Source organism: Anopheles maculipalpis, chromosome 3RL (assembly GCF_943734695.1).
Source record: "Anopheles maculipalpis chromosome 3RL, idAnoMacuDA_375_x, whole genome shotgun sequence".
NCBI classification, from domain to species: domain Eukaryota; kingdom Metazoa; phylum Arthropoda; class Insecta; order Diptera; family Culicidae; genus Anopheles; species Anopheles maculipalpis.
In genome coordinates, this window is record NC_064872.1 from 3,322,684 (window position 1) to 3,347,805 (window position 25,122).

General features: G+C 46.0%; 1 protein-coding gene across 3 annotated transcripts; it reads right to left on the reverse strand.

Moving 5' to 3' along the window:
- Positions 1-364: 364 nt before the first annotated feature.
- On the reverse strand, positions 365-24,792 carry LOC126563708 (transmembrane protein KIAA1109). Of its 3 annotated transcripts, none has more exons than XM_050220352.1 (20): positions 23,345-24,792; positions 20,712-23,027; positions 19,973-20,638; positions 19,533-19,680; positions 18,921-19,463; positions 17,764-17,865; positions 15,997-16,595; positions 13,275-15,177; positions 13,073-13,195; positions 11,769-11,991; positions 10,649-10,884; positions 9,402-10,476; positions 9,195-9,333; positions 8,700-9,074; positions 6,432-8,616; positions 1,720-4,879; positions 1,449-1,655; positions 1,241-1,371; positions 661-1,166; positions 365-584 (listed from the first exon to the last, which is right to left on the reverse strand). In XM_050220352.1, the coding sequence occupies exons 1-20, from the start codon at positions 24,784-24,786 to the stop codon at positions 365-367; spliced, it is 16,299 nt and encodes a 5,432-aa protein (XP_050076309.1). In that variant the 5' UTR covers positions 24,787-24,792. The 3 variants fall into 3 exon arrangements, with proteins under 3 accessions (XP_050076309.1, XP_050076308.1, XP_050076307.1); XM_050220351.1 differs by having other exon boundaries at positions 10,649-11,055; XM_050220350.1 differs by having other exon boundaries at positions 10,649-11,055; positions 18,921-19,680.
- Between the last annotated feature and the right edge of the window lie 330 nt (positions 24,793-25,122).

A 25,122-nucleotide genomic window follows, 5' to 3' on the forward strand; every position in this document is an offset into this window, starting at 1 on the left:
GACAAATATGTGATTTTTTTTCTTCAAGCAAAAGGGCCGTATGTTCCCAAGATGGACATACATGATTGGACTAGATTAGCTAACGGGGATTTACGCGGGCTTTATGTATACTGTGTGTATTACCTTTGCAAACCAAGATAAACGAAAAAATAAAATAGGATATATATAGTTGAGCAGACGTTATTGAGATAAACCAAGAAGCTATATTACGTGGGGTACCGTCAATATTAATTCTCTCCGTTGTGAGGAAATGTTTAAATGCTTGCTAAACCAAAATCCCGGCACCAGCCTCACGCAACGAACGAAGTCTTAGAAGGTTGGTTCATAATTTCTTTCAAACTCACATACATAGCGCGCCCGGCATTCATTTATCTTTGCTCGAATCCTTATCGTCCGACGACCCATTATCCTTCACCATCAGGAGCAACTGTAGCATTAGCAGTGCTTCGACCTTATCGAGCGGATCCATGAAACCACGTTGCAGCCATTTCGGGATGGTGGTGCGAGCGTGACTGAAGCCTAGCTTGTTTAGGATGTAATCAATCCCGTACGGTTCGATCGATTTACCGGCCCACGAAAGTAATCTGTGTACAAAGTAAGGATGAAGAAGTATTACATGAATTTATAAAAAGGAAAATATATTCCTATAATCACACTCACCGTACAGTCGGTTCCAGGTGCCATGTTTTGCAGTTAAAATGTCTCCAATCGGTTCGCATAAACGATTCTAGGTCCGATTTTTCTACCACAATGTTCACCTGCTTTCCTGCGGCAGCTGATCCGCCAATACTGCTGCTTGTCGCAGTAGCAGGACTGGAAACGTTATTTCCAATTGCTTTCTTTGCTTCATCTACCGGGCGAGGGATGGTTGTTTTAGATCCCAGCAATGTTGTTGCTGTTCCGGCTGTTTGGGAAGCACCAACGTCATTCAACTCTACCGAACTACCACCGTTGGCTGCAATCGATTGACTAGAGGTCGAGTCTTGGGTGCCAAGTGATGACATAGACGGCGCAGCCCCAGACATCAAGTTGGATGTACTCGTTTTTAACGTAACGCCCGATTTCAGTACCGAAAGACCGGCAGTAGCTCCGCTTGCGGATGGTGGTGGTGGAGTTACATTAGCAGGATTAGGCGAAGAGGATCGATTGGTGGTAATTGTACCGAGCTGTTGGACAATAAGAATCAAATGGACTTAAGTTTTGTTTCTCACACGCAAGAGTTACAGCGCGCCATACGTACCACTTTTTCTTTCTCGCTAAGGTAAGAAGTAATGAGATCGTGTAGGAAGAAAAATGCATCCGCATCGACCGTTACGAAGATGTGATCCTCGAACGCCGTGATGAAGCTACACTCCACCATTGGTTTGTCCTCTATGGGGTGGGAAAAAAGGGTACACATTAGAGAGAGAAAGAGCCATTTAGAAATTAGAAGGGCGAAAAGAACTTACGCGCTGTATCAGGAGTAGAGATGCCTTGCAGGTGTTCTGTCTTGAAGTGAAGCTGCAAGCTTGGCAAAGCGAAGATCACCTCCCGATTGTGGTTAGGGTCCTGGAGTTTCTGATGAGGTGCGGAACCCGAACCTGACCCGCGTGCTCTTTCAATTGAGTTCGTGTTGTGCTCCTTGTCACGCTCAATTACCGGGAAACGATCAACTCCTGGAATTTTTGGATCGCACAAGATAAGGATTCGATTTACTCCACATTTCCTTCCCAAACTTACCATCAATTTCACTGTTGGCGAAAGCGTAGTGGAACCACTCGTGCAACGTTTTAAATTGAGGCGGAAAGATGACATTCCTGGACATCCTCACCACAGTCGCGTTCGAGTGATGTTGCGGTGGTTGTTGACTGTTCATACCGAGCCCAAACGTTAGCGTCTGTATGATGTGCACCTCTTCCGTTGACTCAACGTGTTGCGCCTCGGTCGCAAAATCGATGCACGGTTCTTTCAGGCTGAACAAAGCCCACGACTTTGCCTTAAAGTTGATACCGTGGAAGCAAGCAAGCGAAATGTTTTGTCCGTGCAGTTCCATCGTACCACCGAGCACGGTACCAATGTTGGACAGCGGTACACCCAACGTCGACAACCATAGTCCCTTGGTTTGCTTCAGTGGTCGCTGCCAGTGTCGATGATGTCGCGCGTCATGGATCGATGCATCACCTCCGAGAGATTTTTTCTCCTCCCGACGACGCACACTAGTTCTCAGGGAAGAATTAGCGAGCCGTGGTTCCAGGCTTGAAAACACACGCTTAGACGATTTGAACTGCTGTGAGAAGAATTCCTCCAGTTTGTAGAACATCTTCAGTATGTCTGCGGTGGTTGACTTGGAAATCATCATCTGCAGTTGATCCCAGGATAGGTCTCCGTGGATTAGTATGATTGCAGGATAGTTGGTTGGAAGTTTGTTGCCGAAATCATGATCCTTGGAGAACTTCCATTCGTCGCGTAGCTGTGCATTTAACGAACTAACGCGCGTCATCAACACGCTCGTACCCATGTAGTCGAATTTCAGCTCCAGTGCCATCAGCTTGATGCCAACCTTGTGATCCGGTTCAGAGCCAGGATCTTCACGTATGTGAATGTACGTATCGATACGATTAAGATCGATTGTACCACCAACGATACCACCCTTCGCATCCAGCGAGGATCCACCCAAACCCACTCCGATATACATATTCTTATGTCCCGTGCTACCAATACTCAGTCTTCCATCGCTTCGGAAAGCCTTCGTTAACCACACTATATTTCCCATCACATTGCCCATGTTCATCTGAACGTTCAATTTTGTGAAGTTGATTGCAAACAGAACAAGCGTTTCCCAGGACGTAACCTGATTGACATCCGATGGTGATGAGGTGGAATCAAGACTCGAAGACTTTTGATCCTTAATCCGTGCGGTTGAAGATGCACTGCTGCCACCACTGCCGCCCGTTCCCATTCCGATGTTCTCCAGACTCAGTCGCAGCCGATCCCGATTTAAATTTTCACCTCGACTTCCCAACCTGCTCTCCACATCGATCGATGCTTCTCGTTCGCTCGTCCGCGACACACCGTCAACGCTACCTCCCTCCGGTATGATTGGTATTTCGAGATCACACATACTAGTTTGCTGCATGCCCAGGTCCCCGAGGAACATGCGTCGCACGATGCTTCTCCTATACCATGCCTTCGGGAATGCAAGGATCTCCGTTAACCGACGCATATCGTACTTAAACGATGCCGAACCAATATCGACGATCGTAGAAAACCGGATGGTTGCCTTCGAAGCTTGGTCGGAATGTTTGCGTGACGTTAATAAGCCTGTTTCGACAATGTTGATCTTTTTCGAGCGTGTGATATGAAATTTTACAAACTCCACATTAATGCTCAGCGAGTCCTTACGCTCACTGTCGGCAAGCGGGGAGAACTGATGAGCTTCCTTCAGATTGCTCTTTTTGCCTCCGTATGGATGGAAGATGTAAACGTTAAAGTCGGCCAAACATCCGGTCACGCTAAGTCCTCCCGCTACTTTCCCATCTGCACCCGGGAATGTCGTTGATTCGCCCGGCGCTGTATGCCCACCGGATGTATCATCATCCTGGCGATTCGAGCTGAAGATGATGTCCAGACTGGGAAGCTGCAGCATACACTCGACGCGTGATACCGGAAGACACGAGAACCGGAAGGTCGACGGTTGCATGTGGAAGTAAACCACCACATCGACGGGGAAACTGGCATAAACAGCGGCATAGTTATGTTCCAGCATCTGTAGATTGACTGGATTTGAAACTCCTCCACCAGACGGTGGAACACCACTACCGTTGACTCCACTAGCACCAACGGTACTACCACTCATACCAGACACTCCACCTGTTCCCTTCGAGGACGGTATTGGTTCGAGTGTTTGTTCCAAAAATTCTAGAATATGTGGCGAAATGATCGTTTCCTCGGGGATACTTTGAAGCGTCATCCAGGCGAACAGGGTCGCTCGTTTCGATGCCAGTTTGCGTGACACTCCGAACGGGTCTGTGGTACTAAGACGCGGAGAAGCATCGTCATTACCGACGGTTTTCGATTGATACTGAAGCTTTACATCCAGTCCGGGAATGTGGAATATGGTTAAATCGACCAGGGCCGTGTATGGTGTCGTGTTGTACTTCAACCGCGATTTATCCTTATTACGACGTGGAGGAACAGGACTACCCCAGTCTGTCGCTCCACCTGTACTACGCTCACGCTTATGATGTTTACCGGCCATGGAAGCGTTGTTGCCAGCAGCCATTGAAGCATTAGCATTAGTACTGTTATTATTTCCACCGGCCATAGTGGATGATAGTCGCTCGTCATGAATATCTTTGGTATGCAGCACACATTTGCCCGAATTAACCAGTACCTTTATGTCTAGTTCGAAATCTATGTTAGGTTCTTGCTGTTTCTGCGGATGGCTCGGGCTCTTCTTGCGCAGCTCAACCTGCTCCCCATCGATCTCGAGCAAATGTGGTACGTCCGACGTAACCGAGCTCGAATCGTAACGGGGCCAGTCCAGGCCAGAATCCGAATAGGCAGCCACATCCGAATCGGCACTGGGCAGCGATGATTGACGCATCGTTTCACTGAATGTTACCCGTGAAGAGTTTGGTGGAATTTTTACCCTTAAAGATGCAGTTCGAGATGGTCCCGAATTGGGTGACTCTTGCAGACTGCTCATGTCGTCGCTACCTGTGAAGGCATCCATTACACTGCTGGTACCACAACCGACGCTCGCACCCACGTGTCCATTAGATCCATCGATGCAACCAGCGTCGATGAGGTCCTCTCTGGTCGGTGATGGTGCAACGAAGGAGCGGGAACGATTCGCCGCCTTTAACATTGGTTTACGCATCGCTGGACGTTTCCATTTCTGAAAGAAAGAAGCAGCAAGTGGTTAAATATACTCAACGAAAGTATAGTAAGAAGATAGTATTTTAAACTAAGATTGGAAGTGAACGAACGATTTATTTCATGTACTAATGATCTTCCTGCTTGCTATCGGTTAAACTATGCAATTCGCAACCATTATTCGGACAGGGAGTTTCTGACGATCCGTGATCGTGTGGGCATGGTTTTAAAGAATACGTGGTTTCCCGTAGATTGCTCTCATTGCTAAGAATGCCAAGGGCACTATCCATTGCGGAATTATCTGTGCCCATATCATCAAGTGTACTCTTAGGATATTCACCGCTAGAGGACATAACATGTTCGCGTTCATTGCCTTTCAGCTCTGATTCGTCCGGAACATCGTGCTTATATGATACAGAATAGTTTTTACCGATAATAGCCGATATCGGAAGACTTGTATCAATGTTTCCTTCCGGTGCATCATTCTTTGCAAGAATATATTGCACAAATGGACAGTTCGTCGTCTCGGATGCTCGAATTTCCTTTAGCCCTTCACTAATTCTTCGCACAACTGAAGAAGTTCGCCAAGGTGACTTGTCCTCCGTTTTATGCTCTTCCTCAGACAACGTGTCCGTACCATCTTTAACCATCAGTTTTTCCTTCATCTCCATTAGCAACGCCTTAATTTCCTTCAATTCCTCTTTCGAACGGGTACTTGTAACGTCCGATTCCCTGGTGCTTGGTTTGCGAACCCTTACGACGGTTGATCGACGTCCGTCATCACCAAACCGTCGCGAGCCTCGCCCATCACGCGCTGCACTCTCGGCAGATCTATCATCAGCCAGAGCAAGCTTTGAAATCACAGGAAGACTAAGCTGTGCCCGTTGGTGTATCGGGAGCATCGAGGAAGAGTGTAAGTCCGGAGTCTGATGAATTCGTTTGAGCTTCACGATCGCTTGCAAGGGCAGTTTGATTTCTTCAATATCGGAATCGATTTCGTAGATCGAACGGCGGAGATTCACCTGACACTGATGGCCACTGTCCACATCTTGACAGATCAATTTGAGCACTATCTTAACAGACGGCATTATGTGACGAATAACGAATTTATAAAAAAAAAAGCCAACAACGAAAACACTGATTTTGAGCAACGCCAAGAGGGTTTTATGTCTTTCCTTCTACTGGACTATTCAGTCAATAGTCCTTTGCATACTACGATTAATATGATATATATATTGCAATCATTAGACAGGCTACTTTGATCATTCCTTTTTCGCTTAAGATGCCCAAAAAGTCTACAATAAAAGATGGTACTTTTTAGGTACCCTACCATTACCTTGGTACTACCACGGCTTACACGGGCACACATATTCTCTAAGTAATGAAACCCTCTTGCCTTAAAGTCGAGAGAAAGATGCTCCGAAAGATTTTTGGTTCTATATGCGTGGAAGAAACAATGGAGGAGTTGGGATGGCAGCGATGCGTCCGGCAGAATATCAACGATGCAAAGGACTTCTAATGCAGACCAAAATGTCTAAACCATTGTAAAATTAAAAAAAAATCTTTTCACTCACCTGTATCATATCACGGCGGAAATATTTGTAATAAACCGCCTGCAGTTCTTGCAATCGTCGTTCCTCATTCTCGATCGTTCTCGCTGACGCACCCAGCGTACGGAAATCGTTCACGATCTTCGTCTGCTCGTTGATTTCATTCTCCATCAGCAGCGATCGTTTCTTCGGATCCAGCGTCGTATCGAACAGGAACGATGGTAACGAATCAACCGATTTGCGTGACTTCGAATCCTTTCCACCCTGATGCCCGGATGCATCAATGTCGTCACTATCGGGCGTATCGGACGATATCGGTTCATCATCTTCCGATCCAGTAAGCATAGTTAGTGTGTGTCCAAGTGCTGACAACTGTTTGCCTATGTTAACATCTAGATGAATGTCTACCCCTTCCATCTGCCATTTGACGTTTAGGAACCATTTCGCATTGTCCGGATGTTTGGCGGCAATCGTACGTGAACAAACTTCGTACGTGCCTTCGGAAACTACGCAAAGATTCATGATGCTCGAATCGTTCATGTTGGGTTTCCACTCGTCGAGTGAAGAATCAAAGTCCTCAGCAAACCGTAGGCAAAGTCCAGCAAAGCGTCCTTTCGACACGAGCGATCCAGAACTACAGGCTGAGATGATTGTATTCTCGAGCGTAATAACCACGGCTCCCTTTTGTTCGAAATCTTGCACCGATCGATTGCCCCATATCTGGGGAGGTTGATTTAGCGGCAAGCAAATTCCCATATCTTCGACCGTTAGCTGCAGAAATAGGGTTGAAAGGTTCGCCGTCGTTGCCAAATGATGACTAATCTGACCGAATGGTACCTTTTCCAGGACTTGCTGCGTTGCCATTAGGACTTCTTTGTTGAGGTTGGCCCGTTTTTCCGTCCAATACTCATACGCGTTCTTGTAATTCAACCACACCAGTATCGCTTTATCGACTGCTATCGGTTGCACATAGATCAGTGGCCGTTTCAGCGTGATCAGCACCAACTCCTTATCATCGTTTAGCATTTCATTTTGGAACGCATTCCTCAACCCGATTGTGGTGTTGAAGAAGGCATGCTGTTGAAATTCCGGTTCTGCCTCGTCAAAGATGATGTTCTTTATAATCTGTCCCAGGGACAGGTTCAGATCGATTTGTGCCTTCCCGAAAAGCTTCGTATTGGAAGCGTCTGCAATGTTTTTCACACGATTCGATAGGTGCAGTTCCAGCTGTCCCGTTTCAAAGCGTACGGCCGATGAGCAGGGTGTTGTTGCGGTAAGTTGAATGCGCTTAACGCGAATATTGAGCGAAAACAGAATACGCTTGATGGTGGATCCATTGTCTTCGGATTCCTCCAGCCAGAGAGGTACCGGCTTTTCTCCGCCGTAAACCTTCTGCACCACTTCGTTCACTTCCTTCATGAACACTTTCTGTACAAACACGAGATGGTTCAGTAGATCGGTTGTAAGACAGCGCTCAAAAACACCGATTTCGGCCGATGCTGCAAGATAACCACCCTGACGTAGCACCACACCATCGATCGGTACCTCTTCGGTTGTACTTTCCGGTACATATTCTGCACTAACGTGAACCGGTGGCAGAGCGATGCAAGCCTCCGAGGGCAGGTTCGTTTCTGTGGTTTGTATCTTGGTCGTAAAGCTAAGCGAATGATTCGGTAGATCGACGGTAAATTTCGCCTTACTTCCGGTAACACCAGTCGACGTTACATGATCCATTTTATACTGTGCCTGGAGCGATGGTAGCAGTGCAGCACTTATCGACAAGCTCTGCAATATTATGTTGAATTGCATAACGAGCGGTTGAAGAAGTCCACTCGGATTACTTCCCGCCGCGCCTGTCATTGCACCAGTCATCGTTCGTACCGTAGCTGTGCTGTGTTTGCGTTGATTGGTAGTAGCGGAAGGTGTTGCCTTGTCACGGGTATCGCGCTGATGATGATGCAATGGTGATTCCGGTTCTTCATTCTGACGCGTCAGTCGGGCCGAAGTTCGCGTCACTCTTAGCTCCTGAAGCGTCGAAGAAATCTGTTTCGAACTTCTCGTCATCATACCATGCAGTGCGACCGGATGCTGTGGAATGTCCACATTTACGATCCCAATAGAGAGCAATCCATTATTTTTATCTTTCCCACGGCGCGTTATACTCGAATACAGGGTTTGACTCTTGCCGATCGATACCTTCACCACGGTTCTATAAAATTAGAGCAAAACGAACTTATTAACACCACAATTCATGGCTAGAGAATTGCTAATAGAAAGGTATTCTAAGCTTACTGCTGATTCGGTTGAGCTCCTTCCAGCAGCACAATCATCGCCCTACCGACTTGTCCAGTCAGTGAACACTCAAGTGAAGCTGGGCGTGATTTTTTACGCCAAGTCGTGCTGCTGTGCAGGGCAGTAATTTCCGCTTCCAGCTTCAAACCACTCAATGAAGCCAGCAGTCTGGTGCGGTGTATCTTTGCCACACCGAAAACAACCAAACGTGTACGTTCCTGTGTTATAACGCCGACATCTTTAACGGCCCCATTACCGCCCGTTGTTCCGTGGCTTCCGATGAGTTCTTCCTCATCGCGAAGTGTCTTGCTTTCGTGAAGTAGATTGTATTTTCTGGCTTTAATCTGTTCCACTGCGTCGGGTGAAATGGATACACTGGAAAGAGACAAATTGAAACGAAAATTTAAATCCTTCTTACGGTATCAGGTGGTCCAGCTTATACCAACGGGCGGATATTCCAATGTGCATTGAAACGGAATGAAAAGTTTTGCTTACCGGTGAGCGATTGTTTTCGTTTCCGGCATTGCTGAGTAAAGATCCAGCAAATGGTAAACCGTTTTCCAACATTTCGGTGTATCCAGAATGCTGTGAATTGGTCCGGTAAACGTGGACCGATCAAACGGTGCAGTGAAATCTATAAGCAAATTGAGATAGAATTGATTATTTTTTATCATAACAAAAATCAAACGTATTCCCTCTTACCTCCAAACGTGCTCGAAGCTGCGCCTGTGAGTGAATTCTTTGCCTCCAGCGACTGTTTCGTTTGAGCGTCGGTAAATGAAAATCCTCCACCCGTCGTCGGGCTCATCTTGATCGGTGTGTTGATCGTTTCGTTGAGGTTCGTATAGCCCAACTTGCCCTTAACCGTTTTGCTTGTGCTTCGGAGTTTCTGAGCAAAGCTATGCGGACGATTGCGCGAATTCGGTGACGGTGTCAGCGGAATCAACGGTCCAAGCGTTGGCATCTTGCTACGGCTAATCGAGTGACGCAACTCGTGCCGCATTGTTGAAATGTCCTCGTTGAACTTGTCGTACCGTTCGTCGGTGTAGTCAAAGATGCCGGACGTTTCAATGTGTGCCATTAGCGGTTCATTTAGCGATCCCATCAGTGTCGGATCGTTTATCTCAGACGCTAGGCTAGATTCGTCCTTAAGCGGTGCGCTACGTTTGCCACCATTTTCCGGATGAGCTTCCCGTAGCTCATTCTGAGCGTCTTTTACATTTTGGTACATGTTTGTGATTTGATGAAGCAATCGCAGCAGTGGCATGTTTACTTGCTGCGCAATGTAGCGCACATTTAAGCTGAAGTTAATTACCGTGCTGGTGTGTTTTTTAAGCTGACCACGGGAAACGTACAGCATGGCAGGCTTTGTGTCGTCCGGGAAGCCATCGGTCATTTTTCGCACCTCCAGCTCAACACCTACTTGTTCGCACAGGAAGGCAGGCTGTTCGCCGGGCATAATGATCGTAAACTTGCCATTGCCACGCTTTTTCGGGTCTTTCTGCTTCGGCGGTTTCTTACTGTCGCCTGCCTCACTGACAACGATATCGATGCGAATTGTATCGAACGAACAGACGAGCGAAAGATTCGTTCCCAGACTTTCTAGGGAAGAAACGTCTTTGTTCGATACGTTGTTGATCATCTGCTGTGGCATGACTCCGAGGCAGGTTAGCATTGGTTCGAAGATTAGATGTGCATCCAGAATGCGATTGTTATCCTGCATGTACTTCACCGAATGGATCGCGGGACGGTTCTGGGACGCAGGACGATTGTTTTGCTAAAATTAAAGACAAAAACAAATTAACGAAACAAATACTTGAAAGTAGTGATGAGAATAACAACTCTTTTCAAGGAATTAAGGCATTCTTTCCACCTTACTGGGATGTAATTATTTTAACAACTCTTTAGCGAGTCGCTATAACAAGGCAGAAGGACACATGAATACGTACGGTAGTTTTTTCTTTTTCCCGCTGCTTCGTGCTTTCGCTCTGCTGCTTTGCCATCCACGAATACAGATCTTCCTTGTGGTTGGCTGGCGGTGTCCACGGTTTATCCATCGAATCGGACGAGCTGCACACGGACGGTACGGAACCTTCGCGCAGTGCACCGTACTCGACCCCGACCGGGTCCTGCTGCTTGTCGAAGATGATCGGGAACATCTGTATGCTAGCACGCGACGGTGGCGCTGCCGGTGGAATGAAACTTTTTACCGACGATTTCTTCCGCAGCTTGTTGTTGTGCGAGTTGTTAGTGGTACTGGGAGAGGTATTAAGGGAATCGCCGGCCAGCTTTGCCGTGACGATATGTACTGCCGTCGCCGCGGATGGGATCGGCGGTTCATCGGGCATTTTGATTACTGCGTGGCGCACCGATGTAAGCAGCGGTGGGTTTAATGGATTGGTTTTCGGTGTGTTTTTTGTTGTTTAAATTTTTGGTATTATTATTTTTTGGGTTGTTTTTTTTTGGTTTGTGGTGGAGAGCGCAAGGAACCGAAATAAGAAATTGGAGAAAAGGAGAAGCAAAATTCAGCTACCATTTTTTTTTTACTGTAGTAATATAGCAATGTAAAACATACACTACTGCCTATTGGTTGTAATGTCATGTGTGCTGTTGTGTGTTTTGTTAGTGTTTCTACAGATATTACGCAAAAATGGAACACACAAACAAAGGATTAATAAGTGACACAAACACACACGCACGCACACACAGTCACACAAATAATAGCTCAAGAACAACTAATAAAGCATCATGCATGGGAAAGCAACACAAAATAGCAGTTTTAGTTCAAACAAAAGGTAGGGAAGGAAAACACCACCAAAAACAAATCCTCGAACAGTATTCTCGAATGATCCGTCAAGAGCGTATGAGACGAGAATTAGATAGATCAGCACCAAAAAAAGGGAACAAATGCAAAATTAAGGAAGTTAAAGGACCAGGTGTGTATCGGTGTTGATGCGTGCAGTAAACCCCACACAGAAACATCATTTGAGTTTTGATATTGGGGAAGAGTAAAACATTGGATATTGGAGGGAGAAATACCCCATTTTTTACGGGAAGAGATAATTTTACCATGAAGCGATGAATGGGGCTGCTGATGGCCACCGGTGGTATGCTGGGTCGGGGCCGTTGATGTTGCCGATGCAGCCGACTGTTGACGATGTTGCTGCTGCGGTTGTTGAATGCACTGGCCAAGCAGCATCGTGTGTTCGTTCTCCTCCCCAAGCAGTGGATGGTTTTCGCGCACTCCTACCGGATAATTATCCGTATCGATGTCATCCGTATCTTCGGCGTCCTACGATGATGGAAACGGGTTCAAAAACAAAACGTCCAATCGATCGGATCCGTGCACGATTAGCAAAAAATACAATGATGGTTCTAGTCGAGTTCGAGGTAAATCTTGGAAAAAAGATCAAGGAATGAGGAAGGAAACGGATGAATCCGGGATGCGTTCATTAGCAACATTAACCAACCAGCCCCAAACGATGGATGGTATCACATGGATTAGTCGCTACGGATTGACACATATAAATACAACATCCCTGACACCGCTTTGCGTAGTTTGGTTAGAACACTTTCTTTCGTTGGTCAGCTTTACAACACGAGACGCATGGCGGTAAGCCTTCTCAGCGTAACTACTATTGCTTTACAGCGTTGGTAACCATTTCCGTGTACCAAGGGTGTACAATATAAGAAAAGCACACGCAATACAGTTGTAACAAAACAGTGCCACAGTTCACCAAAACTTTCACCGAAAAGGGACCTCTACCGTGAGAGATAACTTGCATTTCTATACACACATTTATTTGCACATATTGTCATGTATTACAGAACAACAAACACAAATACCGCCTGTTGTCGTATGTGAATTAATATTGTGTGTCTTCTGTGTTTGTATTGTTGTGGTTTTATTTTGTCTTTAAATTTTGAAAAAAATCTTCCAAGCTCATTATCACACTTACCCCAAATAGGTTTGTAACGCTGCAAAAGGAAAGCATTTAGTGTATGATAGTGATGTAAGTGGGTTGTAAACATTGGGCATTTGCTTTGCGACGAAGCACGATTCATTCTCTTATTAACTATCGGAAGGCCCAAAGACCAGAAGTGGATGGATGAGCGAATGAATGGATGATTCTACCTGCCGTTGGTTGTATGGTATGTTGCTCGAACGATAAGGATCCAAGAGGGGGGGAAACACGGATGGGGGAAATTTAAGGGATAGGATCTAGTTCTAAAAGAAGCTTCATTTGAAGCGCCATACGCCACACGAATCTTTCAAAATGAATCCTTTCATGTGGATCAACGGATATCCAACGTGGCAAACACCAAGGGAACATTGCTACTGAAATGGTTAAATGGAACGCTATGTAACATACCTCGTCTTGCGGTAGAGCAAATGTAACGTTGACCGGTTTCGCTAGCTTTCCTTTGTACTGATGTTCGAACAGCATCGGATTGTAAAGGACGTTTTTCCATTGCCGACTTAACACGATAACAGCCTGCAATAATGAGAATATAAAAAAGGCAATAATAAATTGTGATCAATGAACTTTGGGGAAATACGCTCCCGTCATTTACCTGACGCATTGTGCTCAACTGTGGAAGATATTGCTGCTTCAGAATACACTCAATCTTGGCCGCAGATTCATCGAGCACAAACTTCTGCAGCACCGTACACAGCTGACAGCTCGGATCTTCTTGGAGCGTTTTAGCGAGCGGCGTAAACTTACCACCATACCGGCTCTTTACCGGTCGATGAAGCGAAGGTCGCTCCCAAGCATCGGCCATAAGTGCAACGGTTACGGCCGTCCTCCGAATGTACATCGCTTTCATAAGGGCAACCACCTTGATGGCGAAACGATTGCACGGATTCATCCAGGCCGTAATGGCCGGCGAAGCTGTGCTCAGTAAATTCCAATCCAGTCGCGTGTAGTCAATCTTCCGCGTGATCGGTGTTCTTGGTGGTGCGGCAAAGTTGAACCAAACCGTTTTGAAATCGATTACACAGGAAGAAGTCTTGCCATTGTCGTTGCTACAAGGTGCAACTGTACCAGCGGTACCAGCTTTCGATGACGATGGATCATCTCGATTTGAGCCGGAAACGTTGGCGCTTGCAGATGAATGCGGCTGGCCTACATTTGAAGTTCCAACGCCTGGTCCATTACTTGTGGACGACATTCCTTGCGTAGACGAGCCAGCTGTCTGTTGCGATTGCGTCTGATGTGACGCTGATGTTGGCAGAGTACCATCACCAACGAAATCTATCTCATCCGGCACAATAATGCTCGTCTTGAACGTTTTGCCACCATCACCAAGGATCGCCGTTGTTGTAGTTGTGGTTGTCGTGGTAGTAGTTGTAGTTGTAATCTTATCCTTCGATTTGATATCAAACAACGACGAACGATCCTTTGCACTGCCACCGGCAGATTTCGGTGTGCCCGGCTTTTTCATGCCAAACTTTGCCAATGCCTCCGCAGCCATATTTCCACCCGCTTCGTTCAGCAGTGTAACCAAATTGAGCGGATTGTTCAACGTAATGCTGTTCTGATTCGCATCCGAGTGTACCGTTGCCGCTGGTATCGTCTCCGCTTCAGGTTTAAGAGTTTCTTCCGCATTTTCCGATTTTTCAAACTGAGATCGTTTCACAATCTTAACGCTAACACCCTCTAGTCCACCTTCGAACATAATAAAGCCCAGCCCACTGAAGCTACTTGTGCCTTCCATCGCAGTTGTTGCCGTATCATCCGGCATTCGGGTACAGTCAAACATTGCACGACTGCGGTGAGATGGTATGGCCGTTATTACTATTTGCGAATCGGGCAAATTGGCCGACTCGTTCTTTAGGCGACGAAGTTGCGCATGAGCTTTCCCAATGTCGAGTGTAATGATAAGTTCCTCTAGCTGCTTTTCTGATGTTTCCAAAAGAATTGGTTCACCAGGCACGTTATCCGGGCGGGTTTGGGATGATAGATGTGCCAACAGTGCTCGAGTGCCTCGAATCAGACCACTTTTCTTTAAGCCACCGGAACGAACGGTAGGCTGTGTGTAGACCGTGTGCATAGAAGCTTTCGTTGTTTTACCCAGATGGAACCGAGTTGATACTCCTTCGAAGCAAACGGCCAACAAGGATGCGCAGCTTAGCTCCTGGACGTTATCAAGAGCAGCGAACGATATCACTTCCTCCACAACGGAACTCTGAATGAGAGTAACATTGATTTTTGGTAGAACGATCAAACCTTGCACCTGGGTGGAGATACTTTCTTCGTACACGTCTGTTAGAACTGGTCCGCCCGGACCTTGCAGATTACGCTCAGCGGTTGATCGTTTCGAATTAGAGTGAACCTGCGACCAGTAGCTCAGGGATTGATCACGCTTCAGTATATTCACGGCTTCCACTTTGCGTACGCACGATGCGTGAATATCATTGATCACGCTCAATGGATGCAGTGTAGAGAGAGTTGGTGTCAACGATTCAATCATTCTGTATATAAAAGAGGAAAAAAAAACATTTGTTTTCCTATAACAATCACGTTTTATACATCAAAGTAATCTATTTCTACATCGAAACTGTCTCTATTTCTGCAATGTTTGTTAAATGTTTCATTTTAATTGCCATTTTTGTTTTTATAAAAGAGGCCAAGTCGTATCCTAATCCAAAGCAGACATCAGAAACAGAAATTGAAGAATTTATTTCAAACTTGAAAACTATAGCTGAAGAGAAGTACTCTCAATCTTTGTGGGAACGTTTGAAGATTTTCGACATGGAGGATCTGAAGGCGATCTTTGAAGTGCAGCAAATTGATTCAGATTTCCTACAAAATAGGCAGCACTTTCGCAGGTCGAACTCCATCGATCGCAGCCATGGAAGAGAAGGTGAATTAGGCGAGCAAACGACACACCTTTCAGTGTCGGAAAATTACTATTCTTCAAGCAAATCGGTGAAGGAGGAACAATCCTATCAAGAGGAACAATCTGATTCGCCAGTAGCGGAAAGGATTCGTTTTCTAAGAGCAAAATTTAAGCGAAACCAATCATTTCCACAATACACACAAATGCTGGGCCATTTATCGCGCTCTACCATTCGTCAGCAAGACCCACAAGAAGTGAAAGAATATTACAAACACATCAGAGGGATGCAAACAACAGCTGATAGCACAGAGCCGACTACTCTCGAGGAAAGTTTTCCACGTTTAGAACCGTTTCATACGTCTGCTCACTCTTACCGTCCATTGGTGCGCCGTAAGCGTCCAATAGAGAAGGCTTAAAAGAAGTAATCATTTAATAAATGTTCAAAACTTACCTTTGCAAACCTTCAAGTAGAAGCGGTGTTAGCATCACGTCCACCTGTCCCTTAAAACGAACCACAATAGAGTTGCGTGTCGCAATTTCACCTTGCGAGCTAAGGAATTCATTTTCGCCTTCCTTACTCTCCTGCTTGTCGAAGCTGCTCCTCACCAGCACGCTCGGATCCCAGGGATGCGGTTTTGGTAGGGTGGACAATCCACCTGTCCCAGCACCTGACAAATTACTGCTGGCTCCACTGCCCGCCAAAGGGACATCGTACCGCGATACAATTTTGACCTCACGACAATTGGAGTACGTGTCGAAGTGTGGTATTAGTTTGCCACCTATGTAAACAAGCCCTCCGTCTTCATTTTGTTGGAACAGCGGCATGGAGAAAGCGTCCGCTCCCAGCGGCATGGAGCAGTGGGACCAGTTGGAGCATCGTACTTGCGCTAGATGCGTGACATAGCTGGCCATCAGTAGCGGTGAGTCGACGATTGGACGGTTTATTTGCATGTGTAGATTGACCAGCGTGATGTCCTCTTGTGACGAGAGGGCCGATATGAAGGAACTTGAAGAGAGCGAATGTGATTCTGAAGAGTCTTGTGGATCGACCTGGAATTAGAATTAATGAATCGGAGTTAGTATGATAGTGGACATGAACCGCATAATTCATAGAACATTGAAATCAAAGAAATTGTATAGAGAGGTGCCACATAAGTTACCTGGACAATATTAAAATTAGTCAACATTACACATAATTACAATGAGATTAGTGCACGGGAACGAAAGTCAGTAACAGTACAGGAAAGTAAATATAAGAAACTATTTTTTAGTAACAATAAATTATTCAATGAAGAAAAATAGAAGTTTTTTTTCTCAAAGGTTACTTACAAAGATTAGTATTACAATATTAAAAACCAGGTAAGGTCGATGGCATCAACTCTGTAGCATGCAAACAATATTTTACTTTGTTATCTACTGATTTGGAGTAGCTAAGGCATAAGTTCTCAAATATTTTTGCATACTTGATTAGAATATACAAAACATTAATTAAAAAATAACTACTTGAATAATAGTGCAGATTAAGGATGACAGGATATCTGTAAATTTAAGGCAAAGGCATTCAAAAATCCTATTATTAAAACAAATGAAAAGAATCCAAATTTTGCATGCAAGCTGGATAAAGTGCCATGTCCAGCACAGTTTACAAAATAAATATATAAAATATATTGAAAGGAAATTACAGATATTTGATATCCCCAAGAACTAGCGAAAAATAAATTTAACACTGAAATGCGCTTAAACACACATTGAAATCAACAACCCGCTTTCACTCTCGAAACTAGCTGAAAACTGATCTAAAACCAAAAATTAAATTATAAACAAATGTAAATATTATATGCGCTTTTGGCCAAAAAGTAGAAGCAAAAGCAAAAGCAATAATGCTTGGTACAAAAATAATATATTAGTAACACAATTGCGACAGAAGCGGGAAGCTTGAACGGGAAGGACACCAGCCACGAAAAAGGATACTCTCCGTAGGGATCCTTTTCGATAAGGAAAATCTTATCCTTTAACGTGACCTTTTTCTGCCCGATTTCTCCAAATTCTTGCTCCCCCTCGCGCGCGTTCCGTGTACTTTTTTTTTTTTTTGAAAGCGAATACAAAAACAAAAAATCCAATACAAAAACAAATGCGTATGTATGTCTACTTCCAACACACATACGCACACTAAGAAGGTGTACTAAGGAGGTGGAAGTTTTTGTTCTTTTTTACTCACATCATAAACTGGCTTAAAATGGCGAAACTCGGGCCGTGGTGAAATGTTGCTAAACTTACGCATCGGTGTCGCTAGACCGTGGAGCCGCCGTTCCTCTTCGTTCTGATACGGAGGATTCGCCGCACCGCACCAACCCAACACACATACACGCACATATACACACACACACGTGGTGGTGATCAAGTGATTTTCGGTCGTTTTTTATTTTTTTGGTTTGGTTCATATTATACGTCCAATACATGTATTTTGCAGAAAGGATGCGAATGAGAGTTGTGTACGTGTGCATACATCGGTGATCGGTGAATTGTTTTGAAATGGATGGATGACAAAACACATACGCGCCATGAGTTTCATATGTCCATTGATCGAGACAGAGAATAGAAAAAACATCATCATCATCATTTTGATCATGTTTCATCATTTTGTCCGTGGAAACAGCAGCAGCAGCAGCAGCAGCAACGACAGCAGTAAATCGATCGATTGATACGATCGTTTGAACATTGTCCAAAAACCATTATTCAAAAACGGAGGCACGTGCCGCGAATAAGGGTTTTTGTGTTAAAGAGTAGACAATAGTGTAGGACAATAGAAAGAAAAAGATAAGAAACATGACAATTGGCTGCTGCTAGTTTTGATCATGGGCTTCAACAAAGAGAAAAGCAACGATCGCGATCAATTTTGCATATCATATAATGCACGATGGGGAAATGAGTGCGAATCGTGTGCTTTTATCACAGTGGAAACCATTCTAAACTACAATTGCTACGGGGATTGAATTATTGCTAGGATAACCAAACTCATAAACAATCTATTCTACGCATACTGCTTGCGCTTTACTACAGAAGCATTTGACGCGGTTTTGTTTTTTGTTGGATATGGCTATACGCTTTCCCTCGAAGGAGGTAGCAGTAACGAAGCAGTACAAGTATAATCAACTTCAAAACTAGGTTAATTCCGGTAACGACCGGAAGAATATCACGTTTCGACGGATTCGATCCTTGGACAACCAAGCCTCCCCCCTCTAACCTGCTCGCTGCTGGCCAATCGATCCCTTCGCCATAGAATAGTGATGGGCATGACCCAACACTAAATAATAACCAACCAATTCGGGGAGCATCTACGAAACCGGTACACGGGCTACCACTGTCAACACTTACCAGCTCAGCCGTTGACTGGGGTCTCATCGGGAGGCTACGATGTTCGGGCGTATGGATCTCGTAATCACTCCGGTGCGTTGCAAGCCGTCCCTCCAGCTCGTTCGGTCCTACGATGCTCAAATCCGATGCGAACCGTTTCTTTTGTATCGCCACCGGATGTGGATGGTGATCGACCACTCCAGCTTTGAGGCTGGAACTGCGCGATGCATGCAAATCTTCATCCGCCGAAAAGAACGCTTCCGAAGGATTCTCCGACGTTAGCGACACGGTACGCTGTACATCACGCATTATCACATCATCCGAAGGCATCGGGCGAATGCCGGTACTGGTCGGAAGGATTCCACCGAGCGATTGTTCCGAATCCGATGCAAGTGGATGTCCCGGGGAGGGTGCAGAGTGGGACATTTCTAGCATCATCTGATGATGGTGTTGCTGCTGCTGTTGCTGCTGGTACTGTGGATGATGCTGGTAGTGTCCCGGATGATGATGGTGATGCTGATGATTGTGATGATCCTCCGAGAGGAACGGCCCATCCAGCTCGCCCTGCAAATATTTGTCCACTGTCAGTCGCGAGTCGGAAGCGTACATTTTGGGAGCGTAAGATTCTGGCACCTTAAATCCTTTCGGCGTTAGCAGCCGGGATTCCGTTCCATCCATGCGACCGGGCGTCGGGGTGGACACTTTCGAGCTGTTTGCGGTGGTTTTTGGGCTGGAATCCAGCAGACGGCAGTACGGAACATCGTGTGGAATTGTGCTTTGTCTGTGATTTTTGAAACAAAAATGTATAACAAATGTATTAGCGCACACTATCAATATGAGTGAAAAAATGCTAATGTAATGTATGATGTATTAATGTAGGTAGTTTTATACAAAGTCTTTCAATTATTTGCGGTAAGACTTCACCTGAAACATACCACTGCCGTGCAATCGGTGCTATAGGTTCCTTTTCTAGGTTTGAAATAAAGAAATGTCCACAAAGCTAAAGTCTCTACGCGTTCTAGACGTTTTTCCAGGAACCAAAGTAAATCTGTACTATAAACATCGTTTCTTACCTTCCACTGGTGTACGAAAATCGTCTTCCGCGTGCACGATCCGAACCGTGCGGCGATCCAACGTCTTTCTCCTTCACTCGCTCCAGGGAAGATTTGCCGGATCGTTCTCCTGGACCGGTTCCGGACAGTGTTGTCGCACCACTGCCTGCGGAAACACCTCCACTAGCACCCCGAATAAGAGTATTGTTGGGTGAAATTTCAGCCGATGTCGTTTTTTGCACTAGCATCGCCTCGTGCTTTTGCGGCAAATGAGGTGACTTGCTGTCCATCGTTATACCAGTGCCACAACAGGCAGACGGTGCACCACCTCCATGTGCTGGCGGATGTCGATGACCAGAGCGATGGAGATTTGGTTTTCCAATGTACTCGTAGCATTCCTGCAAGGAAACTGGCTGCAAGCTGTACGGTGGTGTGTGAAACACGAGCTGACCTTCGTGCAGTAAACTCTGCCCAAAGCCATACTCCCGTGGGTTCGGGTGGATGTGATAGCGAGCGATGTTGATAAATTCCTGAATGTCTTGGGCACAGGGTTTAAAGAATCGTGGTCCATTGCGGTTTGTGCCAAAGAAGGCACAACCACCAACGCATCCGCATCGTACCGGGTCTGTGCTGGTGGACCAGAGGAACCAGAGTTTCTTGTTCTTTTCATCGTGCACTTTTAGGTAGCTATGGAATTACAATGCAAAAGATGTAAATTAATTTATTTTCGCCATGTTTAATACACCCCTTCTGCACTTACCTATGCTGCACCAAATGCAAGCAATGCTCCGGTATGGGAAGCGCCGATGCTGCTTCTATAATAATCGGTCCAAGTGACACACAACCGACCTCTAGCCAGGGTTCGTTTGAATCAATTTCACGTCCACTATTCCTTGCCGAATGAAGCGAAGCGTAAGGATCCTCCTTGTTGTCACGTCGATAGTGAATGGAAGGATCTTCCGTTCGATCCGAACGACCCTTTCGGCTCGACATTGACCCGTACGGGTCGTCCCTATGTTCCTTGGAGTCTTTTCTGTGCTGGGGGTACGGTGGTTCTACTGCATTATCACGCCTTCCGGACTTTATAACTCCCGCCGATGAACCAGACCCGGTGGACGTTATCATCGGTCCACCATCATCCATCGTGGTGCGTCGATAGATTGGACCCGTCTCATCGGACGACTTGCGATAGCCATCTTCCGGTGCATGTTTCGTTGAGTTTTGATGGTGTAGCTTAGCTGACCGGCTACTGCCAGTAGTGTTGGTATTGCTATGCGAATTGCCACTACTGTACTGACTAAAATGTCCACCGGTGGAGACAAACTGGCGGAGGAGTATTGTAGGAACGAGCCCCGTTATGCCCGATTTTACTTGCTGGCCGTGCAGATTACATGTGGCCAAACGGACCGGAGATATCCACGTATGCATAGCGGTTCCATTTTCTATCAGATACAGATCGACCGCATCGACGGCAACACGCGTCATTCGGTACTTGATATCTTCCGTCGAAGGACACCGATATTTGGCGTCTTCCTTCGTGTGTGGGCACGAGCTTGACGGAACTCCGTGATGACAGTAACGGACAGTTTTTGGTGATTTCAATTCATTCTCCGAATCCATCGTAAGAAAGGCGAGAGTTTCCAATCCAGTTACAACGTTACAAAGTTGTGATAATGTCATTTTACCCGATAACTTCCCAAGCTGTACTTCCAGTAGCCAAGCGTACTCGAGCGTTTCCTCTTCCAGCTGACGGCCTTCGTTGCTAAACATCGCATGTCCTCTGACTTGGACCGCCGAGAGCAACAGATGACCCTGCCGTAGATGTTTATCCTTTCCGGGACGAATCGTATTGTCGGAAGATATGAGAAACGATGGGCTTACAAGTACCTGCAGCTCCGTTTCGTAGAAACGCTTCTTCATCTCGAACCCAAGCCGTTCGATCAACACAATCGGACAAGGTGGATCATTCTCGTTACAGTTCTTCATTACGTGTGCCTGTAGGTCGTGTATTGTTACACTTACAATCACCTCCAGTGGACGATAGAGCCGTGGATCGAATCGCTTCGGTTTCTCGTCAGGGTTAAGGCTCGTCTCGGATAGCGACTTTGAAGGATCATCTTTTGTTGAGCCGGTAGATTTCCCAAGCCCTCCAGCCAGTGGACTGCTTCGTGACGCATTTTTACTGTTGGAATTCTCCATATCGGTAAACGATTGATCCTCACCGAAAATGTTCTCCTTCAGGTGGATAAAGTTACGCAGAATCGCACCATACGCTAGCATTACCGAAGATCCAATTTCTAGCTCCACCGATACCTGGTCCGGCGGTAGACTGGTCGGATCGAAACGTGGCGCCCCACCTTCTCCAACCGTAGTCCACGCAATGGCAGGTGATTTGCGCATCTTCGGGATACGCATCGGACTCAGAAGTATTTCCTCTTTTTCCGGCGTTGTTATATCTGCCTGTGGATCAGGCCCTAGCGGTGGCATCGGATGGTAGATGTACTTGATCGATAGCGCCACTATCGGTACCGTCCAACAGTCAATCCAACCGACCGCTCGTTGACACACACGACGCCACTTTTTGTTGATCAGCTCGGATCGTTTCTTCACATTGCCATCACGCGTTAGAATGCGTGCATTCTCGTCCAGTGCTAGTAGAATTGGTCGACTGCTGGATATCTCCGGAATGTACATGCTTAGATCGAGTCCTTCCCCGTGGATCCAGAACACGATCGGAAGCTTCACCGGTAGAAAGTCATCGAAGGGCAGGGAGAAGCTAAGATCGAACAGATCACCGCAGAAAGCGAGATGGTGGTTCTCTTGGTTGGTGCTGGAACAATCGATCCAATTGAATTCGTTGCTTAGCGTGAGTATTTCAAACTCCTTCAGAATGACACCGAACTTCCAGGTGTAGGGCACAAAGCTGAGAATGTCTGGGCGTGCCTTGGATGCCCAATCTTCGATCAAATCCTGGAAGAACTCCTTGTGGGAGAAAACGATGTAAGCGGTTGCTTTGCTGCCGGTCAGATTAATTGTCCACTCTTGATGGTCGTTCCATTTGATTGGGTAATGCACTCTGAAACGATGGAGACAAAAGCAAAATCAGTAAGCGTCGATTACATTTCGAGATTTTTCGATTACAAACGAAAGAGGATTAGAAGACATGATCTGAATCATGTATGCATCAGATAAAAGCGACGGAGATTTCGGTTCATATACCGTGGATTTAAGTGGCACATACGTGGACAGAACTGTTTTAATTTCCAAGCTATTAAATAAGATTGTCGGTAGAATGTTTTTTACCAGGACGATTGCGTAATGTGCACACTATCCACTATCGAAAGGGGGATTAAAAAGCCATTGACGCTAATCACTATGTGCGATAATACTTACTGAACATTAAATTGCAGCGTTTCACACTCGGCCAAGCTACGATACTGCAAACTGGTTGTGGCTTCTACGTGTAGCAACTGTCCGGTCACCTTCGTTGCCATACCATCCTGCAGAATTATCCATGGCAACGTCACTTCCAGATACGATCCCGCACCAATGTTCACATGCACTGCGTTCGTTTCCTTGTTCTTCGAAAACAACACATCGATCGTTGCTTCATTCAGTGTGCAGAGACTGATGTCGAACGATCGCACCTCACGTCGATCACCCGGTTTGGGTGGTTTCGTTACCGCCATGGGTTGATAATCGGGCGGGAAGAAAAACTTGAACAGATGGTCACGCTGTCGATCGGCCCACGGACCGTAGCTAAAGTCCGTACCCTTGCCACACTTGATATCGATTCCCCAGACCGGTGGCGCTGCCTCCACCACATCTCCATTGGCAAGCGTCAGTGTAACGGGTTCTTCTGGCACAATGCCCGCCTCGTCCATGTAGAAGTACAGTTCCATCAGGTTCGACATCATCACCACGAAGCCTTCGCCCATGTAGCGTGGCGGTTCATCTACCATACCGGTAAATTTGGGGCTCGGCGCAAGCAAAACCTTCGCATTTTCTACCTTCGCCTTGACGAAGTGCATAAAGTGGTCCAGCTTCGATACGGCCGGTTTCGTACTGTAAACGCAGTGCGCTTCCTCCACACATAGCGAAAGCGTCGTCGGCGTCAGACGATTCCCAAACGCAAACCGTCCCGAACAGATGTCGATCTTGATGACCGGGATTAGATCACGCCACGTTGTTGCCGTCATAGCTTCCGGGCGGGGTTTTTTAATCTTGGCCGATGCTTCACTAATATGTCGTTGGTTTTCATCGTTCATAATTTGTTCTTTAAACTTTGCTATTTCCTCCGCATTCATGTCCTCGGTCGGTACCAACACGGACGGTTTCAGTCCGAACGTTTTCTCCAACCGTGCGTACAGATCGGACCGATTGTAGATGTGTACCTCGAACCCGTTCAGCATCACCGACAGTCGGGTATCGGAGTGGGACAAATCTTCCGACACATCCTTCGGGACGTACGAACGCCACCAACGGAATATGAAGTAACCGTCCTGAACGCGCACCGTATAATCGAAACACACGTACACCACATCCCGGAACATGATCTTCCCAGCGAGAGGATTCACATTGAGAGAACCGATCTTAAAGTAAGCACCACGCACGTACAACCGATTCGCCAGCTTTGTAATGATGCAACCAAACAGCCGGGAATTGTAGAACGTGATGTACACCATCCAAACGATCGAAGAAAGAAGCGACACCAGCAACCATACCATGTTTTTGTCCAGCTTCATATCCTCCAGCGGCTGGGTCATGTTGAACTGACCCATGCTCATCAGATCGTCGCCATTGAAGGCTGTTTCTTCCGTCACTTCGTAACTCATTTTGCTCCTTTTTTTAGTTGCGATTAGGGGGATCCGTGTAATTAAAAACGACAAAAAATATACTGAAAGAGACATCGACATAAAAAGAGAATGTTATTAAAATGGTGACAAACTTCGCCATGTTGCTAATTAAATGAATAGCAACTAAAGTTCTGCGAAAAAAAAATCAAACTGGTTTTAGCAAGCGACGGTGTGGAATGATGATTTACTTTCGTATTGCAACAGCAACAACAAAAAATCATGTCAACAATTCCAGTACGATACATCGTCTCGTTTCACATTCAACACAGCAACACACAGACGCTACAAAGAAAAAATCGATATGCTTCGGCTAGA